At 45.0% G+C, this 19,504-nt stretch overlaps 1 protein-coding gene across 8 annotated transcripts in view; it reads left to right on the forward strand.

The window, feature by feature from the left end:
- The window catches only part of FGF13 (fibroblast growth factor 13), a 252,064-nt gene that overhangs the window by 189,616 nt on the left and 42,944 nt on the right, over positions 1-19,504 (forward strand). For 6 of the 8 annotated variants that reach the window (XR_003993173.1, XM_030497629.1, XM_030497626.1 and 3 more), the window contains 2 exons: positions 5,217-5,327; positions 11,190-11,293. Coding sequence is in view for 6 of the 8 variants with exons in the window: in XM_030497629.1 (XP_030353489.1) it covers positions 5,217-5,327; positions 11,190-11,293 (215 nt within the window). In the remaining 2 variants the exon portion in view is untranslated. Of the gene's footprint in view, positions 1-1,716; positions 3,203-5,216; positions 5,328-11,189; positions 11,294-19,504 lie in introns of those variants that run through there. The other 2 variants (XM_030497628.1, XR_003993172.1) reach the window with 2 other exon arrangements.

Consider the following 19,504-nt stretch of genomic DNA (forward strand, 5'->3'; position numbering starts at 1 on the left):
TGTCAAGGAACATTTGGGCAAATTAATTTCCATTATGGATTTTAAGTGTTCAGGCTGGAATACTGGCAGAAAGATATCCCAAATTTGGCTTTTATATCCTGCTTTCCCCTAGGATTTTCAAGGGTAGACGAATTCTGAGTTCTGGTTAGTCATTGGGAAAATGAAATGTCATCTGACCTATAGGACAGAGCACAATGAGGCAGCTTCACTTTGATCTGAAGATCAAACGCTGCTTTCCAAACTGGGAATATTTATAAAGTAATGAGAGAGTCTCAGGAAAAACAAGTCTCGCTCATGACTGCATTGGGAGTGGAAAGATGGCAAAATTCATAGTACGTTACTGGTGAGTTGAGTAGGATGAGTTATTACTAATAATATCCAACTGTCTGTCTCTTGGGTTGGATTTCACATGTCTTATGTGGACTGGCAGATGAAGGTAGTGGTGGAACTTGTGAATTACAGTTATTTTTACCCTACCGTTTAACCTAAATAAGAAATGAGCAGAATTTATTTAATATGTATATGTGGATGCCATGGAGTGCCTCATAAACAAAGGTGAGTGTGTGCAAATACCTATATGTGTAGGTGTACATGTATACATATAATTCTTGCAGAAAAGAGGTATTGTGGATAGGTGTGAGGGAATGCCAAATTCAATATAGCATATCAGTTGTCGAGGTCTCAAACTGTGGTAGAACACATTGTACTTTCATTCAGACATTGTCTTAAAACCTGTGCATTATGGGCATTTCTGTTGTTAAAGCCTCGCCATGCAACATATTTGGTTGGCGCAGGAGTTCCCAGTTGGAGAAAGCAGATTTGGACCCCTGGTGAGCTGTTTCTAGTCCAGGGAAGGACTGAAATGCAGAGGGACAGCTTTTGAGATGAGCTCTTTGAAATGAAGCTATAGGGTGGCATGGTTTCCATTGCACTTGTCTGGCACCCCAGGGAGGGAGGAGATGACCTTGGCTTTGCCAACGGCATGTGGAGGAGAGGAAGAAGAGGCAGGTGTCCTGGGAAGCCTGGCTGAGTCTGAAAGTGCATCAGGAAGCTGGTGCTGTCACACCAACCCACCTGCGTGGGTTCTGTCTCAATAGCCCCAGGGGAGCCCTGGGCAGTTGCCATCATAGCTCCAGTTGAGCTCAGCTCCTGCAAGGAACCAGCCCAAGGCCTCCCTACTCTGTTCACAGGACATCCCACCCTGCCCCAGTGCCTCCAAGCCACTGGAATCCCCTCTGCCTCAGGGATAAAGTTTTTCAATAGTTGTTTGCCTTCAGGGCTGCAAATCTCTGGTTTGTTTTCTAGCCTGAATTGGCTTGATTTTAGGCTCCAGCTGTTGAAAGAAGAGCAGGGGGTGGGCTGCAAAGAGACCCCAAGAACCTCCTTCTTCCTATGTCCTGGAGCATGGCCGTGTGCAGGGTTCAGTGTCTGCTGTGCAGGGCATTAACCACAGCACAGCGCCAGGCTCTGACACCAGGCTCTGCTCCCGGCATTGTGGCACCGCTGCTTCTCCCTGCCCTGCTACCCCCGCAGCCTGGCTCCCACTGAGAGCGCAGCTTCAGGGGGGGCACAGAAGCACCGTGAGGGGGACACGGGAAAGGGAGAACATGGCAATTATGAGGAAATTGGTCTTTCTGGGGATTTTTTAGTCTCTGAAGCTAAGAGCAGGTTTGGGGAGGGGGGAGAGGCAAAAAGCCGCCAATAACTCAGGGATGCAGAGAGGGGGCCATCCTATAAGGGTGAGGAAAGGCAGGGGAGAGCTATGGCTGGAGCCCACCTGCCTGCCCCCCCTGAGCCACCTTCCCGCTCCAGCCAGGTGTCCTCGCTCGGCTAACCCAAACGCGGTGCCAGCTCTTTGCTCACCGCAGTCACGTCTGTTTGGGTGTCTGCACCATCCCAGGAGGCAGCTCGGTCTAAAGCGGGTCCCCCCCAGCCCGTGGGGCCAGCGAGGGTGGGCAGCTGGGGTGCACCACGTCCCGCTGAGCCCCTGTCTGCACCCCGGGGACCCCTCTGCAACAAGAGCCACCGCTCGCTGGGAGACAGAAGGAGGAGGAGGAAGAGGAGGAGGAGGGGAGGGTGGTGATAAGGGGCTTGCTGCGTCGCCTCATCTCTGCACCCAGCGCACACCCTCGGGTGTGTGTGCGCGGGGTGTTGCGGGTCTGTGCATCACTGCCGGGGGCTCCGGCTGCGGCAGTCGCGACGCGGAGCTGCCGGCGACCGGGAGTGCAGGGAGCCCCGACTGCGCGACAACGCTGGTGACAAGGGTGGCGATGCAAAACCCGAGCTCGTTCGTGGAGGGGAGGCTGTGCTGGCAGCGGCACCCGTAAGGAAAGGAGGGGAAGAGGCTTCCCGCGGCATTCAGCAGCAGGCAGCTGAGGCTCCAGGCACCGGCACCTCCTCCCAGTGTCTCTACCACCACTTGCTTCGGATGTCGTCCTAAGAGAGAAGAGGGGAAAAAGGATCCAGAACACCCCCCCCGCAACTGGACAGCCCCTGCTGGAGTCTAACAGGTGTTTGCTGGGATTCGAATGGGGAGGGGATGGGTGGGGAGAAAAGTTAACTGGAGAAATTGGGGCTAGGAGAGATGCGATGATCTTGCACCAAGTGGATGTGCCGTGTCTGCATGTGAATAGCGCGTCTGGAGAAGCTCGCAGGGATGTCTTGCAAGTGATCCGCTTGATCACCGTAGAAACGCTCCCCTCCGCCTGCAAACTTTCCCTTGCTACAAGTTGGGAGGAAGAAGAAAGCATCAGAAAAACCCATTAAGGGGAAGATCTCAGCGGACAAAAACGCTTGAGCTAAACTGTTGCATCCCGAGCCGGGGCTGAGGTGCGAGCATTCCGGCAGTGTCTCCTGGGCTCCCAAGCCACTTGGCAGTGGGTGGCATTGGCCAAGGCGCCCGGCAGTGTCCCTCGCACTGGGGACAGGCCGAGCAGCATGCTGGCTGCGGCTCCTGTGGCCGGCCAGCACACCCCGCGCGCCTGACCCGCCGGTGGTGCCGGGGCGGTGGCGGCCATGGCTGCAGCCATCGCCAGCTCCCTGATCCGCCAGAAGAGACAAGCCAGGGAGCGGGAGAAGTCCAATGCCTGTAAGTGTGTCAACAGCCCCAGCAAGAGCAAGGGAAGCTGCGACAAGAACAAGTTGAATGTGTTTTCCAGGGTCAAACTCTTTGGCTCCAAGAAAAGGCGAAGAAGGCGACCAGGTTGGCAAGGGTTATGTCTTTGGGGGGCTGGTTTGTTTAATTGAATGCAAACTGCGATGGATGTGCGTCAGGTGTGGGGAAAGGGGGACCAGTGTCTCAGGGCTGGTAAAATGAAGGTGCAGGTATTGCTCCTCCTGGCTTGTATGGTCTGAAAGACATGGGTACCCCATGCCAGTCCCTTCCCCTTTCATGTTCATCTGGTTTATTTGGATAACACACACCACTGCTGTCTGCCATGCTTGCACACCCATGTGCACCCATGTACCGGTAGTTCAGTAGTCTGGCTCCCTGTTACACATACACATATACAAACACACGTGATTTATTTGTGGGGGAGATGTTAGCAGGGGAAGTTCTCACACATGCACCTCCTTCAGTTGTATGTTAAATAACTTGGCAGCGTAGAGATCTGTTTTTACCTTCCTGCTTTGCAGAATGCCTGAGCTGTGCTTCATTTGCTGATTGCAGATGAGGCTTTTTGCTTTCGCTGGCACCTTCCAGAGTTTTGCTTCAGTGCCCTGTCCCTTTCTAGGAATCTCATACATGCAGCAGCCCTGCAGACGTGATGCTCTCTGTGTCAGAGGGGCAAAAGATCAGGCATGAGGACTCAGTCCCTGGTCTGAGTGGGGTTTTTGTACATGGGAGGAGCAAAACCCTCTGGTAATGCTGCTATCGCTTTGCTGTGCTGAAACATTGATGCTGTTGGCCACTTAACCTGCCTTTCTCAGCAGCCACAGAAGAGGTGCCTCACTCTCTGTTTGCAAACAGCTTGGGGATGTATTATGGTTAAAAAGCCAAAGGAAGGGCTGGATTAATTTGTTGTCAAAAAGTCAATAGATAAGAACTGTGCATCCATCAGTACCCTTATCAAAGGTTGCTAATAGGAACTGATACACTTCTACAAACTATTGTAAGCCTTTGCCTTCAGTTCCTACTAAAATGAAGCACAGTAGCAGAGCTCCCTAATGTCTTTGGTTACAAACATGAGGAGTCTTATCCAGACACTGGCTGTTGGAAATGACACCTCATATCTTCACAGTATGTTTATCTCTGAAGTAAGATGATGTGGAGCAGGCTGCAGAGGTCCATCACCTCCTGACAAGCAGAATTGTGTGCAATGACTACAATGCAGATGTCATTGGGATTCAGTGGAAGTAGAGCTTTTTTGCAATTACTCTGGGTGCATTTCCTAGATATCTGAAATGACAGACTTGACAGCAGGTCCTGTTGCTGTATACTTTGTGGTCTAGAACGATACGAAACCGTGTGAGATATCTCGCTTTCAAACTGTGAATTTGAGGATGGTTATGATAAAAAGAAACCTATCCAAGCTATGCGTTGTTTTGATCTTTCTTCTTCTAGCTGATGAGGTAATTACCTCAGCCCTTATGGTAATATTTATTTTGCAGTTCCACACATTGCTGGTTTTCAGGGTTCCCCCCTCCATTTTCCATATGTTCATTGAGTAGTTTATCACTTCGGATGCTCTGTACTCTTCGGAGCAGCGAGGAAGGGGGGTTTGTTTATTAGAGCTGCAGCAGCTCCTGTGCTGAGCGTTTGCTGCTATATATTTAGGCTCTCAACTGTCACTATGGCTCTTATTAGCGCTATCGTAGTAGTCCTCTTTCTCCTCTCTATTTAAGAACTCACACCTTTTTAAAAGGCGGAATATGCTCTTTGCCAGCTCATTTCTAATCTTAAACGAGATAGGGCTGAGCTCCTGAGACCAAGCAGTACATTGTCAGAATTTGTATTCACTGGAAGTAGATTTTACTGTGCTACCTACACTGCAATCGAAAGTGGCATTTAATCATTTTGGCAATTGATTTCATAGCCATAAATTGGGTCTCCTAAATGAAAAGTGTTGCAAAGCTGGTTGCCCTGCTTTTGGTTTGGGTCTTTTTTGATCTCTCAGCCTTGAGAAGAAACCTGGAGAATTGGTTTTTAGCATCCTGCTCGCTTGGAACAACACATCAGGATTTCCCACATTAATCTCACTATTGTTTTTTTACAGAGCCTCAGCTTAAAGGTATAGTAACAAAGCTATACAGCAGGCAAGGATACCACTTGCAGTTGCAAGCAGATGGAACAATTGATGGAACAAAAGAGGAGGACAGTAGTTATAGTAAGTGACATGAGAATAAATGGTGTGTTTGTGAATCGTGGTGTCTCATTCTTCCCATCTAGGTCCATTCGAAACTGTTGTCCTGGGATGACTGGGTGCGTGGAAGCAGCATTAACACTGTGCTCATAGTGCAGAAACCGTCCAGACTTACTGGGTCTGAGAGAAACACAATAAAAATCACTTATAGAAATAATGAACTAGAGGAGGTAATGATGACACATATGACAAACAAAGCAAATGTTATCTCCATGGTAATCTAGAGAAGTTCCTTGCTGTCCTTTGGATTTTATTAGGGTTTTTTTTTCCAACAGGGAAAATTTGCTCGCCTACTCAGAGCGCCTGAAATAGAATAACACTATCTCCACTCTTAAACAGGGGCTCATTCAAACTGAGCCGTGTTATTTCACACAATGAGAGTTCATAATTTTAAAGTTCACATTTTGCTATTATTACTATTATTTTTTACCCCTTCTAAACTTAATTATACCTTCACCTTCTGATCAGATTTCCTTCAGCTTTTCTGTGAAAAAGCTTTGGGTCTTTTGGGGTTCTCAACTTCGAGAATTAATAGAAAACAGGAAAAGATGACTCGAGCATAGGTTGGGTGTGTGTAAATAAAATACTCAAGTGTTTCACATAGCTTACACCACGTTACTGTTCTGAAAAAGAGAGCTAGGAGGCACAAGGAATTTTGAGAAGGTATTTCAGGCCACTAGACAACAAACCGTCAAATCAACAGGCAGACCTTCCTTTTTAATTGTTAAAAAGCACAGATTTAAGTGCCATCCTTTTCATATGAGAAGAATTTGCAGGTGAACCATCGTTTCATTTTACGGGGTGGTCGAATATGGCAGAGTAAGCGCTAGATGCAGTAGGAAGTATCGTATCTTATTTGTCCGATTGCTTGCTCCCACCCTTCTCCAACACCCTTTTTAATCCTCTTTGCCCTCCCTATGTTAACTTCTGAGCAGTGACAGGAGGGAGCTGGCTCTGTTACTGGAAGAGGTCTCCTCTGAAGCCACTGAAGGTGCTGGCATTAGGGCAGAGCCCAAGCATGGGATCTGTCGGGACACTGGTTCCAGGTCCTGTCCTTACCTGTGGCACAAAGACCAGGTCGGTGTGATGCTGAGCAGCTGCTGCCATCTTATAGAGCTCTCCTCAATGCAGCCACAAAATTTACTCCAAGGATGATCCTAATGCACCTTAGATGTTGCTTTTCTTTCAAGTGAGTGATCTAATATTTATGATTTTTGAAAGTCAGTACAGCTCAGTTAGGATTTCAGGGTAATTCTGTTAATTATCTTAAGAAAGAAGAAGTAGGCAAATCTTACTTTTTCCATCAAAGCATGAAAAACCTGCTCTAAATATTTTTTTCATTCAAATACTTTGCTCAGAATCAAATCTCTAATAGGGATTCTGAGATTTGAAACAAGATAAAACATATGGAAATACAAATGTGCCTGTTTCTAAGGTATCTTTGGTTTCACTGTGTCCTTCAATTTACCATAACCTGGTAGATTACAAAGGAAATAATAAAAACTCCTTGTTGCTGGATACCAGCCTTCCAAAGTGTTGAATACTTAAATATAATGGAATTATCCCAGCAATGGTTGCAGCTGAGCTGCAGTATCTAAGTGTTCCAAACAGAGGAGTGTTTTATCATAAGAAAACACATGCTTTTGTAGATACTCCTCTTTTATTTAAGGTAGATGTGTGGACCTGAATGTCCTACAGTACTAAAATTATCTTAGTTGCAAAATTTTTAGTGGAGCTAGTAAGACACTGATTTATGCTGTGGATCAGAGTCCACGTAAGGGGCTCCCCCCAAGGTCTTGCTCCCATGAGTATTAAGTGGATCAGGCCCTCTAAAATCCTTTCTTCCAATATCTGCAGACACATCTCTCCTTTAGCCCATAGCACTGTGGGGAAGCCGCAGGACTTGTAGCCCCATCCAAATGCAGGGGGACTCCTTCTCCAATCTGTTCTCTCCTTTGTACCTCCTGAAGGATCTCATTGCTGTTCCCTTTTGCCACCTTCACCGACTCTAAGACCATTTGCTTTGCAGTGCAATAGTTAAAACTCTCTTTAATAAGAGGAACATCCTCAAATACAGCTCTGGCCAACAGAGTGGTTGCACACTCTGCAGCTGCATTTCTTAGAGCAACCCATAGCCAACATTCATCTGGTCTCCAGACAGAGCATTGCTCAGCCTTGTTTAACTTCACAATTATTCTTCCCTATTTGTGGTAGGGATGGGGAGACCTTGCAGCCCCCAAGAGCCAGCTTGCTCCTGACAGTAGTCTGGGGCCAGGAGTCCACCTTCTCCAGGCTTGCTACCTGGAACTGGCTAGGAAGTTTGCCTGAAGATCCCCTTAGGTTCCTGAGTAGGGAGCAATTATTTCAAGCTCTTTAGACCCACTGCTGCACATAGGGTTCACAAAAGCAAGGTGGCATCCACAATTGCAGGGAGTTTAAAAGCGGCTGAGATTTTGGAGCACAGTTTAGACAGGAAGTGAAATATGGATCTGAGGAGCCATAGCACTCAGCAGAGCCCTGTTCTAGCCAAGAGTCCGTATGATTTGAGGAAGTGTCTCGTGGAAAGGATTTCCTGGCTGAGAAACAGATTTTGTCTCATTACGTGTGTTAAATAGGGCAAGGTTTTAAATCAAGGCAGAATTTATTCCCCAATTTTGGCAAGACAAAGAGATTTCAAGACTGATAGAATAAGGAAATGTAGGGGACAGTATCCTGCAGAAAACATAAGAAGGTCCAGGTGGCCAAGCCAAGGATGGCACAGACCTCACAGTAACGTATGTGTTCATAAATCCAGCTGTGGTCCACTGCTGCTTATTTTTCAGCTTTAATTCTCTGTCAGCTTGTATTGCACAAGGGCCATAGCCAAGATCATCTCTCCCTTAGGCACCACCAAGTTTTTCATTGTGATGGATATTATATCCTTGTTCTAAACAGCACAAATGTGTAGGGAAAGGCTAGGAGGTGAATAACTTTGCATTAGTTTATGCTGACACAGATTGATCATAGTAGCAAGCAATTTGTTTTCCTGTGGCTTTTTTTTTGCCACTATTTCTGTCATACCTGCTCATATGAGGGTCAAGCCCCAGAAATGTGACAGCATCTCAGACCTGTTGTCCATGGCTTGCAGGGAGGGGGCTGCATGGCTCTGCTGCTGGCCCCATCAGCAGTCACTGATCTGTTAGGGAAGCCACTCACTGTTAGGGAAGCCAGACTTGGACTTGCTGCTGTGCAAGGGCAACGGGAGAAATAGCTGCTGATAAAGGGGTGCTATGTCAATGTCCCTTTGCCTTGGAGGTGGGAGCTAGGGCAGCCTGGCTGTGTGTCTGGCTGTGCTGGCATAGGACAGACAGACTGTGCACCCCTCCAACAGCCGGTCCCTCTCCTCTCTACAGCAGCAGAGCCAGCATTACTCCCCCACAGCCCTTCTGTAACTTCCCATAATCTGTGCCACAGCAGCTGCTAATCCCACCGATGCCTAAACCAGCTTCTGAGTGTGCCCAACCCTCGTCTTACCTCAAAATAGAGCATGTAGGTTTATGGCAGAAAACCTGTTCAGCAGCCGAGGGAAGCAGCTGAGCACCCATCGCAGTGGGTGCCCCAGCCCTCCCTGGCAGAACTCGCTCAGCCTCGTGTCTCTGCTCGCTTTACCAAGCAGAGCACAGCCAGGGATCACTAACTAAAACCTATCTCTGTGCCTTGTGAGCTGTATCTTCACTGTCCCAGGCTTTGCCCTTTCCTCAGTTGGTCATAGCACTATTTACAGTGTAGCCTGTACTGGTATCCTAGTGCTGAAAATACCCAATTCGTACATATGCCATTAAGAAAGCACCTTTTAAAAGAGACCTCTAGGTTCTGCCTGGATACTGAGCTTTAAATTGGGTTCTCTTGCCTACACAGAGATCCAATGCTGCTTTTGGGGGTTAAACTGCAAAAGAGGGCTCTCCAGGGGAATATTTACTGAGTCAGGCAGGGAATATTTTTCCCCCCAAATAAATTCAAGCATTTAATCAAATGGATGAGAAACCCATTTCCCTTAGCATTCCACTTGCTGAAAATCTAAGTTTTGTTAGCCAAAAAGTGCACAAAACTGAAGGATCTATCTTTTTACAGTAAAGAGAAAGCCATTTGTGTTGCTTGAGGTGAGTGTGAGGAGGGTCTGCATGTGTGTCTGTGTTTGTGTCTGCATGTATACTCATGTATGAGAGGGGAGAAAACCCAACAGAGGTATGATTTTATGATCTCCTACATTATTTATTAGCTGGATATTTCCACCTGCTCTGCTATATGTGACCATTGTAGGAAATTCAATGCTCGAAGGTGCCCCAGCCTCAGAGCAGAGCACCTATAGACCACAGTTGGCCAGCCCTAAGCCTACAGCACTCCTTCTTCACCCAGCCGTGGGATTGAGATGCTCAGATTCCAGAACTGGAACAGAGGCTGTTTTCACCAGCATTTAGTCCTTCATCCCCAATGCCCTGTGTTAACTTCTGACCATGCCTTTATCAAAGTAGGGCACGTGTATGTTTGCTCTTGCCTTTTTTAACATACTCTTGACAACCCCGCACCCAGAATTTAGATTCTATATTAAATGCTGCCAAGCTGCAAGTTTGCATTTAATTAAATATGACCATTTGGGGGTTGTCAGGCTGAGAAAGGAATTTAAAATGGCTCATCATTCTTAACTTATTCTTTTGAAATTAATACAAATATTTCAATTCCATAATTCCGATTTAAATTGGCTTCAGACAGTGACCATAAACACTACATCTCAGCCTGAAGCAGACCGGAGTTTTCCAGCCAAGTAATAAACCATTGGAAATAAGAGCCAGCTTGGCATTACTTCATCCCATCTCTGCATTTCTACAACAGACTGGAAGGAGATGCTTTGGGTTATGAGAACAGTTCTTGAAAATTTTCTTAACTCTTCTTTATTTTTAGTCCTTACTGTTGAACACAGAGTGCTGGATTCCACTCGTATTACTTGTGTTCAATTTTAATGTATCCATGAATCTAAGCTATGGCAGAGCTTTGCTTTTCTTTCCTTATTTCTTGTTTAATTTGCCTCTCTACAAACCGGAATCTTCATTTTTGAAGAGACATATCTCTGCTTATAAATACTGCCACTATTAGCATGTGTACAAGCAGAAATGCAAGCAGAACATTCGGAGCAGCTCAAATTGAAAGCACAGTTTTAGGGCTTGAGCTAAAGAATATGCTGTCATTTCGTTTCATTTGGAAGTTATTGAACTCTGCTTTTTCAAACCCATTTTCTTCTCAAAAAGAGAAAAAAAAACCCAATGAGTTTTGAGTGGGAACTTTTTGAGATGTTAATGAAGGTTTTTAACTTTTCTGCATTTCATTTAGCTCCTTTTGGTCGAAAACATTTACTGAATTTGATCTGAATTGCAAAAAAAAAAAAGAAAGTTTTGATCAACTTAAAAAACTTTTTGTCTGTGTTTGAGTTAATTTTTTTTTTTTTTTTTTGCACTTAAAAAGAAAACCACAAAACTGCAAGTTAAGTATGTTTAACTCTACTCGGCACAGGCTGGATTCTGCTCCTGAGGCAGGTAAGTCCTTTTAGCTGTCAGTGCCTCCAGTTCACCAACAGAATAAGGGAGATATATTGATAACCTCTGTAGATAGATAATTTTGGTGGAAACTACTACAGAAGAACTTGGTAGTAGCAATATTCTACAGTATCCACAGAAATTAATATATGCTTGAATGGGCATTTTTTATCTAGTTCTGGTAATTATGGTCTAATTCTCTATTTACTCTGCATCTTCTAAAGGATTAATTTTGGTCTCCATCTCCTTTCTCTCCTAGCTTTGTTTAACCTCATACCTGTGGGTTTACGAGTGGTGGCGATTCAGGGGGTTCAAACAAAATTGTACCTGGCAATGAACAGCGAAGGATACCTATATACATCAGTAAGTAAACACTTTTCATTTTCTTCTCACTGGAATTATGGTAAAAGCTTATAAATTACTCATTTTCTGTTCCAAGGAATCTCCTTATAACCTATAGACATGAGATTTGACTTCAAATTGAGTATAGTGGTGATAGTCTGGTTTTATATGAATCTGTACGGATGCACAGAATCAAACTGCGCCCCTTTGATACAAACTAATGATCCCAAAGTGAGAAATGGATAAAAAGCCCCACAACAAAAACCCCAGACAGAAAAGATGCGTTCTCATGGTCACTGCAACTGATGGAGTTAATCAGTGCAGGGTACAGAGGGAAAGGGACAACTTGATGAATCCCACACATGCCTGAACGCTTCCATATCTTCCTGTGTCATCTCTATTACTGTTATTATAAGGGATGAAAGTAATTTTTTTGTTGTTTGGCTCAGAAATGGAATTAGGTGCCAAAATCTTTTGGCTTTTTGTTGCTCAGTGAGTAAAGAAAGGTTTGATTAGCACTTTTGATGAAGAATGACAGTTAATTTTCGGTGGCATTTCTCAAGAGAGCAAACAATATTTTTAGGAGAAAAAGAAAAAGGATGTTTTAAACAATAGACTATTTTCCAATTAAAAACATTTAGTTGAACAATGTTCAGGAGTTTTAAAGTCTGAATAGATTTTTTCCAGGGAGGTAAATAGAGGAAAATGTAATTTATTATCTACTACAAATTATGCTCTTCTGTGACTGATTCCTTTAAGGTGCCTTTAATACTGATAACAATTAAGCAAACTTATTGAAATCTCTCATTTGTTGTGCAATCCAAGGGTCAACTTGGCATATTTTTCCTCTTGTATCTGCCAGAGCAAGAGCAAATCAGAGCTGGTTGTGCTGCAGGGCAAGGTTTCAGTGAACAGCATCAAACTCTGCTTTTCTTTTTACTCTGGCTATTTACTTAGGGCGGTTAATCCACAGATCTGTTTGCAGGGCTCTAGCCACACAGCTAGATCATGCAAAGTCCCTTTAATCTCACATAGGCATGGTCTTGTGGCTGCACAGTGTCATTTACATTTGCACTGTGAATGTCCCTTTGCACTGTGCAGTTTCATTTCCATTAGCATCCTCAGGTGCGCTCTTGCTCCTGAAGTCAAATGGACCACTTGGAGAATGAAGCATCATTTCTACTATCCTTCGATGTGAGGAGGAGAGGCAGAATATAACCCTTGTTTAGATTAGATCCAGCTTTTAGTTTGATGGATATTTAGTCATCTTAGGCAGAGCTGAGAGATACAGTTTGGTTGTAATTTTTGGTATCTGCATTGATTAGGGATAGTTCTTCATGTGGTCTCATATGTTACTACACAGTGTGCCTTCTTTGAATCCTTCAGCATCTGTGAATTTAATAGTTTATGGCAAAATGAACTGGTCACATCCTTCTGTTTTCCCCTTAGTAACAATGGTCATTTTTTGTTCGTTCATTAGGAAGCTATATTTTCTCACAATTATTCTTTCATTCCTCTTGATTCTGTTGGGCTTGGCACGGCCTTAGATGGGCTTTTGTCATGTTGTTGTGTCCCAGATTTCTATTTTTAAATACTCTTCACAAAAACGGGTGTCCATTTAATGTTGATCTACCTTGCCAAAGACAGTTTCCACCCAAGTTGTCAATAATCTTCGGTTTATCATCTGACACCTTCTGGTTTGATTGTTTTGTCTTTTAAAATAATTGTAAGAAACAGACTTAGCAGGCAAAACCTTGCTCATGTCTCTGTCAATGCACCCAGGGCATGGACAAGGGCTGGTGAGGAGCATCTCCTCTTCCCCACCTTCGCCTTCTATGCAAATAGGTTGCCAGAATTGCAATTCCAACACCATTTTTTAAGTGTTTCCAGCACTTCCTTTGCTGATAATGATCCTTTCAGCAAGGGATACATTCTGTCAGTCTGATGCATAGGAAATCACTCTATATTTTGGGCTGGATTCTTGGTTGATGTAAATGAGTCCCAAGAGAGCTCAGCTGATTTATGCCAGCTGAACACTCACCTGCTCAAGGGATGCCATCAGGGAGTCTGGGGAACAGATCAGCTCAAGGAAATGACATCCATCTACACATCCTGAGGGTTTCCAAGCCCTTACAGGGATGTGTTCCCGAATGGGATTTGTCAGGAGCAGACAGATGGCAACAGGGGATTGATCAGGAGCAAAAGTGCCACAAAATGCTGACAAATTCCTGACGCAAGGATATAGGGAAAAATAGAAATGTACTTAAAGTGTAGATAACTATAACAGATAGTTATACCATTTCCAGACAGAAATGAAATTAGCATTGATGATGCAATGTAATAGGGAGAGAGAACATTGTGGTCTATGTCATCATCACTCGCTTTGGGGTTTATTGTCACTCCAGTGATCCAGTCATGCTTGTGTCTGTGCAGAGCCGTTTCCTTCAGATTGCATTGCCAAAGGTTATAGATTCACTTGGTAAATGGTTTGAAAAACAGCCTACTGACATGTCAGCCCTGCTCCTCACTCAGTGCTACCGTCTGTGCCTTGCACCTGATAGTGCCTTTTAGCCTGAAAACACTGCACCTGACAAGGAGGTCATTAAAGTCCATGGCAATTACCCCACTGGTAAATAGGTAAATAAGACGTCTGGCTTATGGAAGCATAAATGGAGGCTCAGCTAAGTGCTTTCCTACACTCACATAGGAAAGCACATTAGGGGTAACACACCAGGTGCCTCATTTCCATAGATCTTGCACTAAAGTGCAATATTATATCACAGTTCCATTTCATTTTAGCTTCTGTTGTGAATTCCTGTGTTTTGTTCCTTATGGTGCGTTTTTTAGGTTTAGGCTATGCAGCAACAAAATTGAATTAGTTGATCCCGAGTGTCCCGCATATCTAGAAAATACATCTTAGCCATAGTCCTTTAGAGTTGTTGGTAGAGAATATCATAGAATCATAGACTGGTTTGGGTTGGAAAGGACCTTAAAGTTCATCCAAGTTCCAACCCCCTGCCACGGGCAGGGACACCTTCCACTAGCGCAGGTTGCTCCAAGCCCCTCTGTCCAACCTGGCCTTGAACACTGCCAGGGATGGGGCAGCCACAGCTTCTCTGGGCACCCTGTGCCAGCGCCTCAGCACCCTCATAGTGAAGGATCATATCTGCGGATCCAGTTTGCTCATCTGTTGAGCTCTGGCTTTGGTCTTGCCTCTCCCTCTCTTGCAGTCTGCCAGGATGGGAACTCAGGCATCTGACCTCAGAAGTAGTCCTCATTGTGGTTTGCTTCTGATCCAGTGACTGTACTCCACAATGAGATGAATTTGCTGCGTGAGGGGATCAGGGATGTATAACAAATCTGCAGAGAACAGATATCTGTATTTGGCTGCCAGAGTTTATAGATAGTTTGCGGCATCTGTCAGTTACAGCAAAAATAAGATCTTTAATGTAATGATAAAAGCTCCTCAGGGATAAGGCATCAACTCAGCTAAGAAAAAACAGAGATATTATGTTAAAATAAATACATAATTATCTGCATTTGTTATAGAAGCATGTTAAAAGTGCTGGATTCAGGGAAGGGAAGCAACCTTGGTCCTCCCCGCAGCCTCACCCTGCACTGAGCAGTGCGTGCCTCCTCTCACATTGGCTGGAAAAAGTGTCTTTTTATCACAGAACACTACACTTAGAATGTTTGGTGTTTTAATGTAGGCAGTTTTCTGCCAAAGTGGATGGGAGTTTGTGAAGCTGCACCTCCTAAGCCAAACACACCCTCACTATTTTATTTGGAGGGATCCTGTCAGGAGCTAATGAAAGCCATAGCTCTTCCCACTGGTTGATGCTTGAGCATCCACCTAAAAGGAAAACACAAGGTTTGATTCATCCCTTCTTACACCAGTGTCGCGCTGCTGCAAGATGACTTAAAACAGTGTTCTAGCACTGCTGTCTTACGTAATGCAAAATGAATCATGCCCTTTTGTAGTTTAGGATGGCTTTTATTTTGCCCTGGTTTTGTTTCTATGAACCACCATATATGCTACACTTGAGGTTTTCAGGTTTCACACCCTAAGAATTCCTTGTGTTCTTTCGTTGTCTTGAACAAAAGTGGAAAATATTTTAAGGACCTCTTTGTCAGGCATGCAGTCCTAGAGCTACTGCTTTCACATTAAAGTGATCGTAATGTGACAAAGGGTGCTCACAGTGACACAGAGCACCAGCTGAGGGAAGTTCATTAAAGGGAAGGCATGCATGTGGGTGAAGTGAATTGGGTGTATTACTTGAATGCTACATAGACTGAAGCGTAACCCAAAATACAGAGATTCGAAGAAGACAGCCTGAGAACTTCTAGCTGTGTATTTGCAGTGAACTATCATGTCAGTCTTTAAAACCATTTAGTGATGTTGGTGAAATGCATATTTCTCCTATAGAACATTTCAGCCCATGTAATTGTGTGCTTGTTTAGCCTGGATATGTTGTCAGAAACTAAAACTAACTGGTGCCGCTTATTGCATCCTACTGGCCAGTCTCGGGAGCCGTGAAACTCAGCTTGTAAAGAGTGCTGGTTTCTCATCTTGTCTTGTTCTGGGTTCCTGTGATTTGCCAAAGCATTTGATTTAATAGTGTCACACATGAGTATGTTTACAGCTTCTCCTAGGTTGGAGAGAGCCCTTGTCTGACCACATGCGATGGGGCCCAATCTTTCCCCTCCTGCACCCTTTCAACCTGGAAATTTAGGGCATTCATCCTTTTGTAGGATGGGTATTGGGAAGTACGCTACGTGGCAGAGCTGTTTATGCTTGCTTTGCTAGCTATTGTAGGATGTCCCATATTTCTGAGTTAATAGAGCTGCTGTATGTGGCTTATTTTTGCCACTTCTTGTCAGATGCACTGGGTGCAGAGTTAGCATGGGTTTAAGGAGCACTTTGACATAATACCCTGTGCAGAATTTTATGTATCATTTGCCGTAAGAGAGCATTCAGCTAACATTGTCTTCTGTATGTAAAATAGATTGGCATATATAAGTTTGATACCTGCACAGAAGGTAAATATTGCATGAAGCGTATACGCTGATTATAGCCAAGAGAACTGAAATATGATTAAATTCTCAGAGTGATTCAAAACTCAGTTTTGGTGAGTTGGAGAGAAGGGAAGTTTGTGCATATTTTAATACTGAGCAGTGCAGTGGAGACCTGCTGTAGCTAATCGGAATGGTTGGGGCATTTATAATGAATTACTGGCAAAGAGCATTTTTCCAGCTCAGGGAGATAGCACGAACCAAGAGATAGGGAAAATAATCAAAAGCTTCATCTAGTTAAATTTGCATGTCAGTATAAATCATGTTTCACCGTGCATACTATACCTTAATGTAGTTCATTCACTGTAGTGATAGGGTCTTGGGTACAGCTGCAGCTCGTTTTTCTTTTCATCACAACACCTTGCTCTGTGCTGGATAAATGTGCAACATCCTCACAGTGAGGAAAGCAGCTCTGGCATTGTGCTGACAGCCCTGACTGCTCCCACTGCAAAGGCAGGAGAGGAGGCAGCAGAGGTGTGGGATCAGGAGCATGCTCTAAGGATGTTCCCAGGCGTTGCAGGACCAGCCTGAACTGATAAATGTTTTCTGACACCTTCAACCACAGCCACTGCTCTAAATTATGCCAGCAGCTAAACTCAGCAGATGCACACAGTTGTACTGTGCATCTTACAGTGTCTTACAGTGGTATTGCAGCATCCCTGAGGATACTGGCCAGGGCCCAGCATGCGGGAAGCTGCATGGGTCTCCATGCAGCATCATAGGCTCCTGATTGCCTTGCCCAGACAGGCACTCCTTGGCTTAGGTTTTTTTCACAGGCTCAGCCTATTACTGGGGCACCCGACCATGAGTTTTGGGGTTTAGTTGTGAGCCAGACTGTTCAGAAGGGACCAGCAGCCTGGGCTGAGCTTGCTGTGCCTGTCTGACCCCGCTCTGTGATGTGGGATGCTCCTGGAAGTCGGGTCCCTGAGGAAGCAAAGCGGTATTCTTGCAGTAGGTCTTCCTTAATGAGATATGTGCTGGTCTTTCCTAGTGATACATGCTTGTGCTGAGTGGTGGGGCTGAGAGATGGATGCTGCTTTCTTCAGGTGTTTGTCTGCTGGGATCAATGTGGTTCCAGATTTCAGGAGGCGGACTGCCTGCTGTCTTCAGCAGAGAAACAGGGAGGGCATCACTCTCCCATGGGAGGATTATTAGGAGATTCAGCAAGCTGAAATTCTTGGAGCTATTATGCTGCTTTTCTCTACAAGTCATCCCCCAGGCATCTGAAATCCACAGAGGTGTTGCTGTGCATCCATCTCTCACTGCAGGTGGTGGGAGCTGAGGATACTCAGCACCTTCCAAGATGAGGTTTCATAAGAAGAGCCCAAGCATGAGAAAGTGCACTGCCCAGATTCTGACAGACTTGCAGTTAGATGCCTGTGCAATGGTTTCCTGACAGAGTGGCTGTTAAAAATCAGCAGGGAAATTGCTGTTTGTGCAAGAGCAGTTTTGATGTCCTATGAGATAAATCATATACATGTGAAGTAGATAAAAGACTAAAAGTGCATCTACTCTCTTTGTTAATCATTTGGTAATCAATGGCAAATTCCTTGTGTGAAAAGAGAGAAAGTCTTTATAAGCTCAGACTTCAGATGTTGTTCAGAGCAGACATTTGGGTCTCAGCAAGCTCAGGAATGTGTCTGAAATGCCAATGTAGCTCATAAGCCCAGATTTTCAGTCCATTGCACTCTTCACTGGGCTCACAGTGACCCAAAACCATCATAACGCCAAAGAAGAGCCTTGGCAGAATTTGGAGCTGGACCCGAGTTTGATACGTTGGCACCTCGATCACACACTGCTTGCTTCCAGCATCACTTTTCAGCACTGCACCAGCAAACAAGGAGTAGTGACTTCCAGGACTACCAAGCTACTCACAACTCTTCACCATCACGTTGCAAAGCATGTTTGGCAAGCGGGAGTTGTAAGCAGATAAGGACTCGAGCAGACGGTGTGAGTTGCAGAGTGCGAGAACAAGAGCATTGCCAGGTTCTCCGCGTGTTCAGTGGGGATTGTAATTCAGATCACCAAACATGGGATTACGTTGCTATGATTCAGCAGAGCCAATGAGAAATGTGCCACTTGCCTCTCCTAAACTTGGTGTGGGTGCTACACGTTGTGACCCGGGGCGTAGGTGCCTGCGGGGTGATACGTGTGCCTGGATGTGTATTAATATTTATGTGGATTTTTGAGTTGTTGCTTTTTTTTCCCCTGATACATATAAAATATCAAGCTCAGGAGGAAGATAACTTCCCAAACTTACCCTGGTTTTTTAGAATGTGGATTAATGAATAGAAAATACCATTATGAAACCTCAGCTCCTTTCCTACGCTTGCCTTCCCTTCTAGAAAGCTGTGTGCCTCTCCTACATCTGCCCAGAAGGGCTTCCCCTCCCTCTCGTGCTGCAGGTTGAGCTAATGAGCAGCTTTTGTCACAGTGACTCAGCAGCGCTTCTGCCTCGTTACACTCACACTGTAACCTGCCGACAAGATGGCTCACCCCGACGGCACTCGCTGCCAGCTGAAAATGCCCATGTGAACATGGACATCTCAACAAGGATGCTGGAACAAGCAAAGATGGTCTCCAAGGACTCTCCAAACCAACAGGAGTGGGTTGGTACTGGAAGACAAACTCAGAACTTGAGGAGAAACTAACCCAGGATGACACCAAAACACAAGGATTCAGCACATTTATTAAATCTGCAGAAAGTGTTTTCCACTCAGCACATTGTTCTGCTGGGGAGCTCGAGGCAATGGGATGTTGAGGATCCCATCATATTTGTAGGTTCAAATATCATTTAGGTATATTCTTGAAAGAAAAATGCTGCAAAATACAATGATGCCATGTTTGGCTTAGAAATGTCATAGAGTTATAGCATAACATAGAATGGTTTGTGTTGGAAGGGACCTTAAAGCTCATCCAGTTCCAACCCCTGCCACGGGCAGGGACACCTTCCACTAGTGCAGGTTGCTCCAAGCCCCATCCAACCTGGCCTTGATCATTGCCAGGGTCGGGGCATGTCCTGAAATCATGGCTCGCCAGAGGGGAGGTATGCTGGGAATATACTGGGATAAAATTCCCTTGTTCTTATACTCTCCCATAGGCATCTGCAGTGGCTTGAGAAAGATGTGACCTCACTGGTCAGTCCTCTTGCTGTGTTTG

Source organism: Strigops habroptila, chromosome 9, assembly GCF_004027225.2.
Source record: "Strigops habroptila isolate Jane chromosome 9, bStrHab1.2.pri, whole genome shotgun sequence".
Taxonomy (NCBI): Eukaryota; Metazoa; Chordata; class Aves; order Psittaciformes; family Psittacidae; genus Strigops; species Strigops habroptila.